The sequence below is a fragment of the Oncorhynchus masou genome, chromosome 21, assembly GCF_036934945.1.
Source record: "Oncorhynchus masou masou isolate Uvic2021 chromosome 21, UVic_Omas_1.1, whole genome shotgun sequence".
In the NCBI taxonomy this organism is placed as follows: Eukaryota; Metazoa; Chordata; class Actinopteri; order Salmoniformes; family Salmonidae; genus Oncorhynchus; species Oncorhynchus masou.
In genome coordinates, this window is record NC_088232.1 from 54,333,905 (window position 1) to 54,348,904 (window position 15,000).

At 47.5% G+C, this 15,000-nt stretch overlaps 1 protein-coding gene across 1 annotated transcript in view; it reads right to left on the reverse strand.

Moving 5' to 3' along the window:
* The window catches only part of LOC135508539 (E3 ubiquitin-protein ligase TRIM9-like), a 130,477-nt gene that overhangs the window by 18,008 nt on the left and 97,469 nt on the right, over positions 1-15,000 (reverse strand). Inside the window, 1 exon segment of the mRNA XM_064928793.1 lies at positions 853-991. Coding sequence (XP_064784865.1) covers positions 853-991 — 139 coding nt within the window.

The following is a 15,000-nucleotide window of genomic DNA, read 5'->3' on the forward strand; positions in this document are numbered from 1 at the left end:
GACAGTATGGGACCAGGTTAGTCTATAGAGGGGTTGGCTCCAGTACAGACAGTATGGGACCAGGTTAGTCTATAGAGGGGTTGGCTCCAGTACAGACAGTATGGGACCAGGTTAGTCTATAGAGGGGTTGGCTCCAGTACAGACAGTATGGGACCAGGTTAGTCTATAGAGGGTTTGGCTACAGTACAGGCAGAATGGGACCAGGTTAGTCTATAGAGGGGTTGGCTCCAGTACAGACAGTATGGGACCAGGTTAGTCTATAGAGGGGTTGGCTCCAGTACAGACAGTATGAGACCAGGTTAGTCTATAGAGGGGTTGGCTACAGTACAGGCAGAATGGGACCAGGTTAGTCTATAGAGGGGTTGGCTCCAGTACAGACAGTATGGGACCAGATTACTCTATAGAGGGGTTGGCTACAGTACAGACAGTATGGGACCAGGTTAGTCTATAGAGGGGTTGGCTACAGTACAGACAGTATGGGACCAGGTTAGTCTATAGAGGGGTTGGCTCCAGTACAGACAGTATGGGACCAGGTTAGTCTATAGAGGGGTTGGCTACAGTACAGACAGTATGGGACCAGGTTACTCTATGCTTGCATCCCAAATAGCACCCTGTTCCCTGTATTGTGCACTACGTAGTCACAAATAGCACCCTATTCCCTATATAGTGCACTACTTAGTCACAAATAGTATCCTATTCCCTATGTAGTGCACTACTTAGTCACAAATAGCACCCTATTCCCTATGTAGTGCACTACTTCTGTCCCCCCCTCTATGGGCCCTGGTCAAAAGTAGTGCACGACATGAGCTCTATAGATTCCCTGTCAACAGAGTGTGTGGTGGTTGGATTTACTCTCGGAGGTCTGCATGGCCAGCGTCTTGCTGTACTGTCCCACTCCGCTGACGTTGAAGGCTTTGACCCTGGACATGTAGGTGCTGTTGTAGTGGAGCCCATCCACCGTGCAGATCGTCTCCGTCCCCACGTACACTTCCTGTAAGGAACATGACAACTTCCTGTTAGAAAGTCATCACACTGGGATTGTGGTGGCGAGCCTCGTTCGGCCGTCGTGATCTCGCAAGGCGGTGGTGGCCACAACAACAGACAGTAGAACACGATGTAAACAGAATGTCCTCTTGGTCCAATGGGTTAAAATGTTCAACAAAACAGACAGATTGAGAGTAAAAAAATGTTTACTAGCTATATCATCCAAGGCCAACATAGGGAGGGGTGTCCTACGTTCTACCTATCGGTCTAAAATTAGAGAACGGACGATTTGGACTCAGTGCTGATGACAGAAATAAAGAGGGAGAGAGGGAGAGAGAGAGAGGGGGAAAGAGAAAGAGGGGGAAAGAGAGAGAGGGTGAAAGAGAAATAGGGGGAAAGAGAGAAAGGGGGTTAAGAGAAAGAGGGGGAAAGAGAGAGAGGGGGAAAGAGAAAGAGGGGGAAAGAGAGAGAAAGAGAAAGAGAAAGAAGGGGGGAAAGAGAAAGAGGGGGAAAGAGGGAGAGAGGGGGAAAGAGAGAGGGGGAAAGAGGGGGAAAGAGAGAGAGGGAGAAAGAGGGGGAAAGAGAAAGAGGGGGAAAGAGGGGAAAAGAGAGAGAGGGGGAAAGAGGGGGAAAGAGAGAGAGGGGTGAAAGAGGGGGAAAGAGGAATAGGGAGAAAGCGAAAGAGGGGGAAAGAGGAATAGGGAGAAAGAGAAAGAGAGGGGAAAAGAGAAAGAGGGGGGAAGAGAGAGAGGGTGAAAGAGAAAGAGGGGGAAAGAGAGAGAGGGGAAAGAGAAAGAGGGGGAAAGAGAGAAAGGGTGAAAGAGAAGGAGGGGGGAAGAGAAAGAGGGGGGAAGAGAAAGAGGGTGAAAGAGAAAGAGGGGGAAAGAGAGAGAGGGGAAAGAGAAAGAGGGGGAAAGAGAGAAAGGGTGAAAGAGAAAGAGGGGGAAAGAGAGAGAAAGGGTGAAAGAGAAAGAGGGGGAAAGAGAGAGAGGGGAAAGAGAGAGAGGGGAAAGAGGGGGAAAGATAAAGAGGGGGAAAGAGAGAGAGGGGAAAGAGAAAGAGGGGGAAAGAGAGAAAGAGTGAAAGAGAAAGAGGGGGAAAGAGAGAGATGGGGAAAGAGAAAGAGGGGGAAAGAGAGAGAAAGAGAAAGAGAAAGAGGGGGAAAGAGAAAGAGGGGGAAAGAGGGAGAGAGGGGGAAAGAGAGAGGGGGAAAGAGGGGGAAAGAGAGAGAGGGAGAAAGAGGGGGAAAGAGAAAGAGGGGGAAAGAGGGGAAAAGAGAGAGAGGGGGAAAGAGGGGGAAAGAGAGAGAGGGGTGAAAGAGGGGGAAAGAGGAATAGGGAGAAAGAGAAAGAGGGGGAAAGAGGAATAGGGAGAAAGAGAGAGAGGGGAAAAGGGTGAAAGAGAAAGAGGGGGGAAGAGAAAGAGGGGGGAAGAGAGAGAGGGTGAAAGAGAAAGAGGGGGAAAGAGAGAGAGGGGAAAGAGAAAGAGGGGGAAAGAGAGAAAGGGTGAAAGAGAAAGAGGGGGAAAGAGAGAGAAAGGGTGAAAGAGAAAGAGGGGGAAAGAGAGAGAGGGGAAAGAGAGAGAGGGGAAAGAGGGGGAAAGATAAAGAGGGGGAAAGAGAAAGAGGGGGAAAGAGAGAGAAAGGGTGAAAGAGAAAGAGGGGGAAAGAGAGAGAGGGTGAAAGAGAAAGAGGGGGAAAGAGAGAGAGGGGGAAGAGAGAGAGGGTGAAAGAGAGAGAGGGTGAAAGAGAAAGAGGGGATAAGAGAGAGCGGGGGAAAGAGAGAGAGGGGAAAGAGGGGGAAAGAGAAAGAGGGGGAAAGAGAGAGAGGGGGAAAGAGAGAAAGGGGGAAAGAGAAAGAGGGGGAAAGAGGGGGAAAGAGAGAGAGGGGGAAAGAGAAAGAGGGGGAAAGAGAGAGAGGGAGAAAGAGAAAGAGGGGGGGAAAGAGAAAGAGGGGGGAAAGAGGGAGAGAGGGGGAAAGAGAGAGAGGGAGAAAGAGGGGGAAAGAGAAAGAGGGGGAAAGAGGGGAAAAGAGAGAGAGGGGGAAAGAGGGGGAAAGAGAGAGAGGGTGAAAGAGAAAGAGGGGATAAGAGAGAGAGGGTGAAAGAGAAAGAGGGGAAAGAGGGGGAAAGAGAAAGAGGGGGAAAGAGAGAGGGGGAAAGAGAGAAAGTGGGAAAGAGGGGGAAAGAGAGAGAGGGGGAAAGAGAGAGGGAGAAAGAGAAGAGGGGGGGAAAGAGAAAGAGGGGGGAAAGAGGGAGAGAGGGGGAAAGAGAGAGGGGGAAAGAGGGGGAAAGAGAGAGAGGGAGAAAGAGGGGGAAAGAGAAAGAGGGGGAAAGAGGGGAAAAGAGAGAGAGGGGGAAAGAGGGGGAAAGAGAGAGAGGGGAAAGAGAGAGGGGGAAAGAGGGGGAAAGAGAGAGAGGGGGAAAGAGGAATAGGGAGAAAGAGAAAGAGGGGGAAAGAGGAATAGGGAGAAAGAGAGAGAGGGGAAAAAGGGGGAAATAGAGAAAGGAGGAAAGAGAAAGAGGGTGAAAGAGAAAGAGGGGGGAAGAGAGAGAGGGTGAAAGAGAAAGAGGGGGAAAGAGAGAGAGGGGTAAAGAGAGAGAGGGTGAAAGAGAAAGAGGGGGAAAGAGAGAGAGGGGGAAAGAGGGGGAAAGAGAAAGGGGGGAAAGAGAGAGGGTGAAAGAGAAATAGGGGGAAAGAGAGAAAGGGGGAAAGAGAAAGAGGGGGAAAGAGGGGGAAAGAGAGAGGGGGAAAGAAAGAGGGGGGAAAGAGAGAGAGGGAGAAAGAGAGAGGGGGAAAGAGAAAGATGGGGAAAGAGAGAGAGGGGAAAGAGAGAGGGGGAAAGAGAGAGAGGGAGAAAGAGAGAGGGGGAAAGAGAAAGATGGGGAAAGAGAGAGAGGGGAAAGAGAGAGGGGGGAAAGAGAGAGGGGGAAAGAGAGAGGGGGAAAGAGGAATAGGGAGAAAGAGCAAGAGGGGGAAAGAGGAATAGGGAGAAAGAGAGAGAGAGAAAGAGGGGGAAAGAGGAATAGGGAGAAAGAGAGAGAGAGAAAGAGAAAGAGGGGGAAAGAGAGAGGGAGAATGAGACAGGAAGAAAGAGGGGGAAAGAGAAAGAGGGGGAAATAAAGAGGGGGAAATAAAGAGGGGGAGAGAAAGAGGGGGAAAGAGAGAGGGGGAAAGAAAGAGGGGGAAAGAGAGAGAGAGGGAGAAAGAGAAAGAGGGGGAAGATAGAGAGGGAGTAAGAGAGAAAGCGAGGGAGAACTCAGAGAGAGAAAGATAAAGAAAGAGGGGGTTTGTACACTTGAGCGTGACTGCGTGGGTAAATCAGCATCATTAGGAGCATCAGTAGTATCAGCCTACACTAGACTGTAGTATAAATAGCAGTAGTAGCAGCCTACACTAGACTGTAGTATACATAGCAGTAGTAGGAGCCTACACTAGACTGTAGTATAAATAGCAGTAGTAGGAGTCTACACTAGACTGTAGTATAAATAGCAGTAGTAGCAGCCTACACTAGACTGTAGTATAAATAGCAGTAGTAGGAGCCTACACTAGACTGTAGTATAAATAGCAGTAGTAGCAGCCTACACTAGACTGTAGTATAAATAGCAGTAGTAGTATCCTACACTAGACTGTAGTATAAATAGCAGTAGTAGTAGCCTACACTAGACTGTAGTATAAATAGCAGTAGTAGCAGCCTACACTAGACTGTAGTATAAATAGCAGTAGTAGGAGTCTAGACTAGACTGTAGTATAAATAGCAGTAGTAGCAGCCTACACTAGACTGTAGTATAAATAGCAGTAGTAGGAGCCTACACTAGACTGTAGTATAAATAGCAGGAGCCTACACTAGACTGTAGTATAAATAGCAGGAGCCTACACTAGACTGTAGTATAAATAGCAGTAGTAGCAGCCTACACTAGACTGTAGTATAAATAGCAGTAGTAGCAGCCTACACTAGACTGTAGTATAAATAGCAGTAGTAGCAGCCTACACTAGACTGTAGTATAAATAGCAGTAGTAGGAGTCTACACTAGACTGTAGTATACATACCAGGAGCCTACACTAGACTAGTATAAATACCAGGAGCCTACACTAGACTGTAGTATACATAGCAGTAGTAGCAGCCTACACTAGACTGTAGTATAAATAGCAGTAGTAGCAGCCTACACTAGACTGTAGTATAAATAGCAGTAGTAGAAGCCTACACTAGACTGTAGTATAAATAGCAGTAGGGTACACTCCACGGCACCCTTTCCCCTAAGTATTGCACTACTACCCTATGGGGCCCTGGTCAACAGTAGTGCACTACTACCCTATGGGGCCCTGGTCAACAGTAGTGCACTACTACCCTATGGGGCCCTGGTCAACAGTAGTGCACTACTACCCTATGGGGCCCTGGTCAACAGTAGTGCACTACTACCCTATGGGGCCCTGGTCAACAGTAGTGCACTACTACCCTATGGGGCCCTGGTCAACAGTAGGGTAGCCTAGTGGTCAGAGCGTTGGACTAGTAACCAAAAGGTTGCGAGTTCAAATCTCTGAGCTGACAAGGTACAAATCTGTCGTTCTGCCCCTGAACAGGCAGTAGTACCCACTGTTCCCAGGCCGTCATTGAAAATAAGAATTTGTTCTTAACTGACTTAACCTAGTTAAATAAAGGTAAAACAAAAATACTGGCTTGCTGTTGTACTGTATATTACATTGTGTGAATGTGTTTGTGTCGGTATATTGTAGATGAACCTGGCCACATCCATCCATAGACGTGATGGTTCAGTCTCTCTGTTGGTTGGTCGGTTTGCCCAGGTCGCAGGCTCACAGTAAACTGACCCCCGGGTTCAGTCAAGAATGAGTGTAACCTCAGCGAAGCTCCTTGCTTCCAACATCTTTTCTTTAGTCACAAATAGCACCCTAATCCCTATGTAGTGCACTACTTAGTCACAAATAGCACCCTATTCCCTATGTAGTGCACTACTTAGTCACAAATAGCACCCTAATCCCTATGTAGTGCACTACTTAGTCACAAATAGCACCCTAATCCCTATGTAGTGCACTACTTAGTCACAAATATCACCCTATTCCCTATGTAGTGCACTACTTAGTCACAAATTGCACCCTATTCCCTATGTAGTGCACTAATTAGTCACAAATATCACCCTATTCCCTATGTAGTGCACTACTTAGTCACAAATATCACCCTATTCCCTATGTAGTGCACTACTTAGTCACAAATAGCACCCTATTCCTCTGTAGTGCACTACTTAGTCACAAATAGCACCCTATTCCCTATGTAGTGCACTACTTAGTCACAAATATCACCCTATTCCCTATGTAGTGCACTACTTAGTCACAAATAGCACCCTATTCCTCTGTAGTGCACTACTTAGTCACAAATAGCACCCTATTCCCTATGTAGTGCACTACTTAGTCACAAATATCACCCTATTCCTCTGTAGTGCACTACTTAGTCACAAATAGCACCCTATTCCCTATGTAGTGCACTACTTAGTCACAAATTGCACCCTATTCCCTATGTAGTGCACTAATTAGTCACAAATATCATCCTATTCCCTATGTAGTGCACTACTTAGTCACAAATATCACCCTATTCCCTATGTAGTGCACTACTTAGTCACAAATAGCACCCTATTCCTCTGTAGTGCACTACTTAGTCACAAATAGCACCCTATTCCCTATGTAGTGCACTACTTAGTCACAAATATCACCCTATTCCTCTGTAGTGCACTACTTAGTCACAAATAGCACCCTATTCCCTATGTAGTGCACTACTTAGTCACAAATTGCACCCTATTCCCTATGTAGTGCACTACTTAGTCACAAATATCACCCTATTCCCTATGTAGTGCACTACTTAGTCACAAATATCACCCTATTCCCTATGTAGTGCACTACTTAGTCACAAATATCACCCTATTCCCTATGTAGTGCACTACTTAGTCACAGATATCACCATATTCCCTATGTAGTACACTACTTAGTCACAAATATCACCCTATTCCCTATGTAGTGCACTACTTAGTCACAAATATCACCCTATTCCTCTGTAGTGCACTACTTAGTCACAAATAGCACCCTATTCCCTATGTAGTGCACTACTTAGTCACAAATTGCACCCTATTCCCTATGTAGTGCACTACTTAGTCACAAATATCACCCTATTCCCTATGTAGTGCACTACTTAGTCACAAATAGCACCCTAATCCCTATGTAGTGCACTACTTAGTCACAAATAGCACCCTAATCCCTATGTAGTGCACTACTTAGTCACAAATATCACCCTATTCCCTATGTAGTGCACTACTTAATCACAAATAGCACCCTATTCCTCTGTAGTGCACTACTTAGTCACAAATAGCACCCTATTCCCTATGTAGTGCACTACTTAGTCACAAATATCACCCTATTCCTCTGTAGTGCACTACTTAGTCACAAATAGCACCCTATTCCCTATGTAATGCACTACTTAGTCACAAATTGCACCCTATTCCCTATGTAGACTACTTAGTCACAAATATCACCCTATTCCCTATGTAGTGCACTACTTAGTCACAAATATCACCCTATTCCCTATGTAGTGCACTACTTAGTCACAAATATCACCCTATTCCCTATGTAGTGCACTACTTAGTCACAGATATCACCATATTCCCTATGTAGTACACTACTTAGTCACAAATATCACCCTATTCCCTATGTAGTGCACTACTTAGTCACAAATATCACCCTATTCCCTATGTAGTGCACTACTTAGTCACAGATATCACCCTATTCCCTATGTAGTACACTACTTAGTCACAAATAGCACCCTATTCCCTATGTAGTACACTACTTAGTCACATATACTACTTTTGACCAGATATAGGGTGCCATTTGGTCCACTAAAGGAGCAGGTAAAGACTCCAATACAGTAACCTGCTCCTACCCAGTAACCTGCTCCTATACAGTAACCTGCTCCTATACAGTAACCTGCTCCTATACAGTAACCTGCTCCTATACAGTAACCTGCTCCTACCCAGTAACCTGCTCCTACCCAGTAACCTGCTCCTACCCAGTAACCTGCTCCTACCCAGTAACCTGCTCCAATACAGTAACCTGCTCCTATACAGTAACCTGCTCCTACCCAGTAACCTGCTCCTATACAGTAACCTGCTCCTATACAGTAACCTGCTCCTACCCAGTAACCTGCTCCTACCCAGTAACCTGCTCCTACCCAGTAACCTGCTCCTATACAGTAACCTGCTCCTACCCAGTAACCTGCTCCTACCCAGTAACCTGCTCCTATACAGTAACCTGCTCCTATACAGTAACCTGCTCCTATACAGTAACCTGCTCCTATACAGTAACCTGCTCCTATACAGTAACCTGCTCCAATACAGTAACCTGCTCCAATACAGTAACCTGCTCCTACCCAGTAACCTGCTCCTACCCAGTAACCTGCTCCTATACAGTAACCTGCTCCTATACAGTAACCTGCTCCTAGCCAGTAACCTGCTCCTATACAGTAACCTGCTCCTACCCAGTAACCTGCTCCAATACAGTAACCTGCTCCTATACAGTAACCTGCTCCTACCCAGTAACCTGCTCCTACCCAGTAACCTGCTCCTATACAGTAACCTGCTCCTATACAGTAACCTGCTCCTATACAGTAACCTGCTCCTACCCAGTAACCTGCTCATACACAGTAACCTGCTCCTATACAGTAACCTGCTCCTATACAGTAACCTGCTCCTATACAGTAACCTGCTCCTACACAGTAACCTGCTCCTATACAGTAACCTGCTCCTACCCAGTAACCTGCTCCTATACAGTAACCTGCTCCAATACAGTAACCTGCTCCTACCCAGTAACCTGCTCCTATACAGTAACCTGCTCCAATACAGTAACCTGCTCCTACCCAGTAACCTGCTCCTACCCAGTAACCTGCTCCTATACAGTAACCTGCTCCTACCCAGTAACCTGCTCCTATACAGTAACCTGCTCCTATACAGTAACCTGCTCCTACCCAGTAACCTGCTCCTATACAGTAACCTGCTCCTATACAGTAACCTGCTCCTATACAGTAACCTGCTCCAATACAGTAACCTGCTCCTATACAGTAACCTGCTCCTACCCAGTAACCTGCTCCTATACAGTAACCTGCTCCTACCCAGTAACCTGCTCCAATACAGTAACCTGCTCCTATACAGTAACCTGCTCCTACCCAGTAACCTGCTCCTATACAGTAACCTGCTCCTACCCAGTAACCTGCTCCTATACAGTAACCTGCTCCAATACAGTAACCTGCTCCTACCCATTTACCTGCTCCTACCCAGTAACCTGCTCCTATACAGTAACCTGCTCCTATACAGTAACCTGCTCCTATACAGTAACCTGCTCCTACCCAGTAACCTGCTCCTACCCAGTAACCTGCTCCTATACAGTAACCTGCTCCTATACAGTAACCTGCTCCTATACAGTAACCTGCTCCTATACAGTAACCTGCTCCTACCCAGTAACCTGCTCCTATACAGTAACCTGCTCCAATACAGTAACCTGCTCCTATACAGTAACCTGCTCCTACCCAGTAACCTGCTCCAATACAGTAACCTGCTCCTACCCAGTAACCTGCTCCTATACAGTAACCTGCTCCTACCCAGTAACCTGCTCCAATACAGTAACCTGCTCCTATACAGTAACCTGCTCCTACCCAGTAACCTGCTCCAATACAGTAACCTGCTCCTACCCAGTAACCTGCTCCTATACAGTAACCTGCTCCTACCCAGTAACCTGCTCCTATACAGTAACCTGCTCCTATACAGTAACCTGCTCCTACCCAGTAACCTGCTCCAATACAGTAACCTGCTCCTACCCAGTAACCTGCTCCTACCCAGTAACCTGCTCCTATACAGTAACCTGCTCCTATACAGTAACCTGCTCCTATACAGTAACCTGCTCCTATACAGTAACCTGCTCCTATACAGTAACCTGCTCCAATACAGTAACCTGCTCCAATACAGTAACCTGCTCCTACCCAGTAACCTGCTCCTACCCAGTAACCTGCTCCTATACAGTAACCTGCTCCTATACAGTAACCTGCTCCTAGCCAGTAACCTGCTCCTATACAGTAACCTGCTCCTACCCAGTAACCTGCTCCAATACAGTAACCTGCTCCTATACAGTAACCTGCTCCTACCCAGTAACCTGCTCCTACCCAGTAACCTGCTCCTATACAGTAACCTGCTCCTATACAGTAACCTGCTCCTATACAGTAACCTGCTCCTACCCAGTAACCTGCTCATACACAGTAACCTGCTCCTATACAGTAACCTGCTCCTATACAGTAACCTGCTCCTATACAGTAACCTGCTCCTACACAGTAACCTGCTCCTATACAGTAACCTGCTCCTACCCAGTAACCTGCTCCTATACAGTAACCTGCTCCAATACAGTAACCTGCTCCTACCCAGTAACCTGCTCCTATACAGTAACCTGCTCCAATACAGTAACCTGCTCCTACCCAGTAACCTGCTCCTACCCAGTAACCTGCTCCTATACAGTAACCTGCTCCTACCCAGTAACCTGCTCCTATACAGTAACCTGCTCCTATACAGTAACCTGCTCCTACCCAGTAACCTGCTCCTATACAGTAACCTGCTCCTATACAGTAACCTGCTCCTATACAGTAACCTGCTCCAATACAGTAACCTGCTCCTATACAGTAACCTGCTCCTACCCAGTAACCTGCTCCTATACAGTAACCTGCTCCTACCCAGTAACCTGCTCCAATACAGTAACCTGCTCCTATACAGTAACCTGCTCCTACCCAGTAACCTGCTCCTATACAGTAACCTGCTCCTACCCAGTAACCTGCTCCTATACAGTAACCTGCTCCAATACAGTAACCTGCTCCTACCCATTTACCTGCTCCTACCCAGTAACCTGCTCCTATACAGTAACCTGCTCCTATACAGTAACCTGCTCCTATACAGTAACCTGCTCCTACCCAGTAACCTGCTCCTACCCAGTAACCTGCTCCTATACAGTAACCTGCTCCTATACAGTAACCTGCTCCTATACAGTAACCTGCTCCTATACAGTAACCTGCTCCTACCCAGTAACCTGCTCCTATACAGTAACCTGCTCCAATACAGTAACCTGCTCCTATACAGTAACCTGCTCCTACCCAGTAACCTGCTCCAATACAGTAACCTGCTCCTACCCAGTAACCTGCTCCTATACAGTAACCTGCTCCTACCCAGTAACCTGCTCCAATACAGTAACCTGCTCCTATACAGTAACCTGCTCCTACCCAGTAACCTGCTCCAATACAGTAACCTGCTCCTACCCAGTAACCTGCTCCTATACAGTAACCTGCTCCTACCCAGTAACCTGCTCCTATACAGTAACCTGCTCCTATACAGTAACCTGCTCCTACCCAGTAACCTGCTCCAATACAGTAACCTGCTCCTACCCAGTAACCTGCTCCTATACAGTAACCTGCTCCTACCCAGTAACCTGCTCCAATACAGTAACCTGCTCCTACCCAGTAACCTGCTCCTATACAGTAACCTGCTCCAATACAGTAACCTGCTCCTACCCAGTAACCTGCTCCAATACAGTAACTTGCTCCTACCCAGTAACCTGCTCCTACCCAGTAACCTGCTCCTACCCAGTAACCTGCTCCTACCCAGTAACCTGCTCCTACCCAGTAACCTGCTCCTACCCAGTACCCTGCTCCTACCCAGTAACCTGCTCCTATACAGTAACCTGCTCCTATACAGTAACCTGCTCCTATACAGTAACCTGCTCCTATACAGTAACCTGCTCCTATACAGTAACCTGCTCCTATACAGTAACCTGCTCCAATACAGTAACCTGCTCCTACCCAGTAACCTGCTCCTACCCAGTAACCTGATCCTACCCAGTAACCTGCTCCTACCCAGTAACCTGCTCCAATACAGTAACCTGCTCCAATACTGTAACCTGCTCCTATACAGTAACCTGCTCCTATACAGTAACCTGCTCCTATACAGTAACCTGCTCCTACCCAGTAACCTGATCCTACCCAGTAACCTGCTCCTACCCAGTAACCTGCTCCAATACAGTAACCTGCTCCTATACAGTAACCTGCTCCAATACAGTAACCTGCTCCTATACAGTAACCTGCTCCTATACAGTAACCTGCTCCTATACAGTAACCTGCTCCTACCCAGTAACCTGCTCCTATACAGTAACCTGCTCCAATACAGTAACCTGCTCCAATACAGTAACCTGCTCCTATACAGTAACCTGCTCCTACCCAGTAACCTGCTCCTATACAGTAACCTGCTCCTACCCAGTAACCTGCTCCAATACAGTAACCTGCTCCTATACAGTAACCTGCTCCAATACAGTAACCTGCTCCTACCCAGTAACCTGCTCCTATACAGTAACCTGCTCCTATACAGTAACCTGCTCCTACACAGTAACCGGCTCCTACCCAGTAACCTGCTCCTACCCAGTAACCTGCTCCTACCCAGTAACCTGCTCCTACCCAGTAACCTGCTCCTACCCAGTAACCTGCTCCTATACAGTAACCTGCTCCAATACAGTAACCTGCTCCTATACAGTAACCTACTCCAATACAGTAACCTGCTCCAATACAGTAACCTGCTCCTACCCAGTAACCTGCTCCTACCCAGTAACCTGCTCCTACCCAGTAACCTGCTCCTATACATTAACCTGCTCCTATACAGTAACCTGCTCCTACCCAGTAACCTGCTCCTACCCAGTAACCTGCTCCTACCCAGTAACCTGCTCCTACCCAGTAACCTGCTCCTATACAGTAACCTGCTCCTATACAGTAACCTGCTCCTACCCAGTAACCTGCTCCTATACAGTAACCTGCTCCTACCCAGTAACCTGCTCCTATACAGTAACCTGCTCCTATACAGTAACCTGCTCCAATACAGTAACCTGCTCCTACCCAGTAACCTGCTCCTACCCAGTAACCTGCTCCTATACAGTAACCTGCTCCTATACAGTAACCTGCTCCTATACAGTAACCTGCTCCTACCCAGTAACCTGCTCCTATACAGTAACCTGCTCCAATACAGTAACCTACTCCAATACAGTAACCTGCTCCTATACAGTAACCTGCTCCAATACAGTAACCTGCTCCTACCCAGTAACCTGCTCCTACCCAGTAACCTGCTCCTACCCAGTAACCTGCTCCTATACATTAACCTGCTCCTATACAGTAACCTGCTCCTATACAGTAACCTGCTCCTACCCAGTAACCTGCTCCTATACAGTAACCTGCTCCTACCCAGTAACCTGCTCCTATACAGTAACCTGCTCCTATACAGTAACCTGCTCCAATACAGTAACCTGCTCCTACCCAGTAACCTGCTCCTACCCAGTAACCTGCTCCTATACAGTAACCTGCTCCTATACAGTAACCTGCTCCTATACAGTAACCTGCTCCTATACAGTAACCTGCTCCTACCCAGTAACCTGCTCCTATACAGTAACCTGCTCCAATACAGTAACCTACTCCAATACAGTAACCTGCTCCTATACAGTAACCTGCTCCAATACAACCTGTAACCTGCTCCTACCTGTAACCTGCTCCTACCCAGTAACCTGCTCCTACAGTAACCTGCTCCTATACAGTAACCTGCTCCTATACAGTAACCTGCTCCTATACAGTAACCTGCTCCTATACAGTAACCTGCTCCTATACAGTAACCTGCTCCTACCCAGTAACCTGCTCCTGCTCCATACAGTAACCTGCTCCAATACAGTAACCTACTCCAATACAGTAACCTGCTCCTATACAGTAACCTGCTAACCTGCTCCTACCCAGTAACCTGCTCCTACCCAGTAACCTGCTCCTATACAGTAACCTGCTCCTATACAGTAACCTGCTCCTACCCAGTAACCTGCTCCTATACAGTAACCTGCTCCTATACAGTAACCTGCTCCTACCCAGTAACCTGCTCCTACCCAGTAACCTGCTCCTATACAGTAACCTGCTCCTATACAGTAACCTGCTCCTACCCAGTAACCTGCTCCTACCCAGTAACCTGCTCCTACCCAGTAACCTGCTCCTATACAGTAACCTGCTCCTATACAGTAACCTGCTCCTATACAGTAACCTGCTCCTATACAGTAACCTGCTCCTACCCAGTAACCTGCTCCTAACCTGCCAGTAACCTGCTCCTACCCAGTAACCTGCTCCTACCCAGTAACCTGCTCCTATACAGTAACCTGCTCCTATACAGTAACCTGCTCCTACAGTAACCTGCTCCTATACAGTAACCTGCTCCTACCCAGTAACCTGCTCCTATACAGTAACCTGCTCCTACCCAGTAACCTGCTCCTACCCAGTAACCTGCTCCTACCCAGTAACCTGCTCCTACAGTAACCTGCTCCTACCCAGTAACCTGCTCCTACAGTAACCTGCTCCTACCCAGTAACCTGCTCCAGTAACCTACCCAGTAACCTGCTCCTAAGTAACCTGCTCCTAGTAACCTGCTCCTACCCAGTAACCTGCTCCTACCCAGTAACCTGCTCCTATACAGTAACCTGCTCCTACCCAGTAACCTGCTCCTGCTCTACCCAGTAACCTGCTCCTATACAGTAACCTGCTCCTATACAGTAACCTGCTCCTATACAGTAACCTGCTCCTACCCAGTAACCTGCTCCTACCCAGTAACCTGCTCCTACCCAGTAACCTGCTCCTATACAGTAACCTGCTCCTATACAGTAACCTGCTCCTATACAGTAACCTGCTCCTACCCAGTAACCTGCTCCTACCCAGTAACCTGCTCCTATACAGTAACCTGCTCCTACGCAGTAACCTGCTCCTACCCAGTAACCTGCTCCTATACAGTAACCTGCTCCTATACAGTAACCTGCTCCTACCCAGTAACCTGCTCCTACCCAGTAACCTGCTCCTATACAGTAACCTGCTCCTATACAGTAACCTGCTCCTATACAGTAACCTGCTCCAATACAGTAACCTGCTCCTATACAGT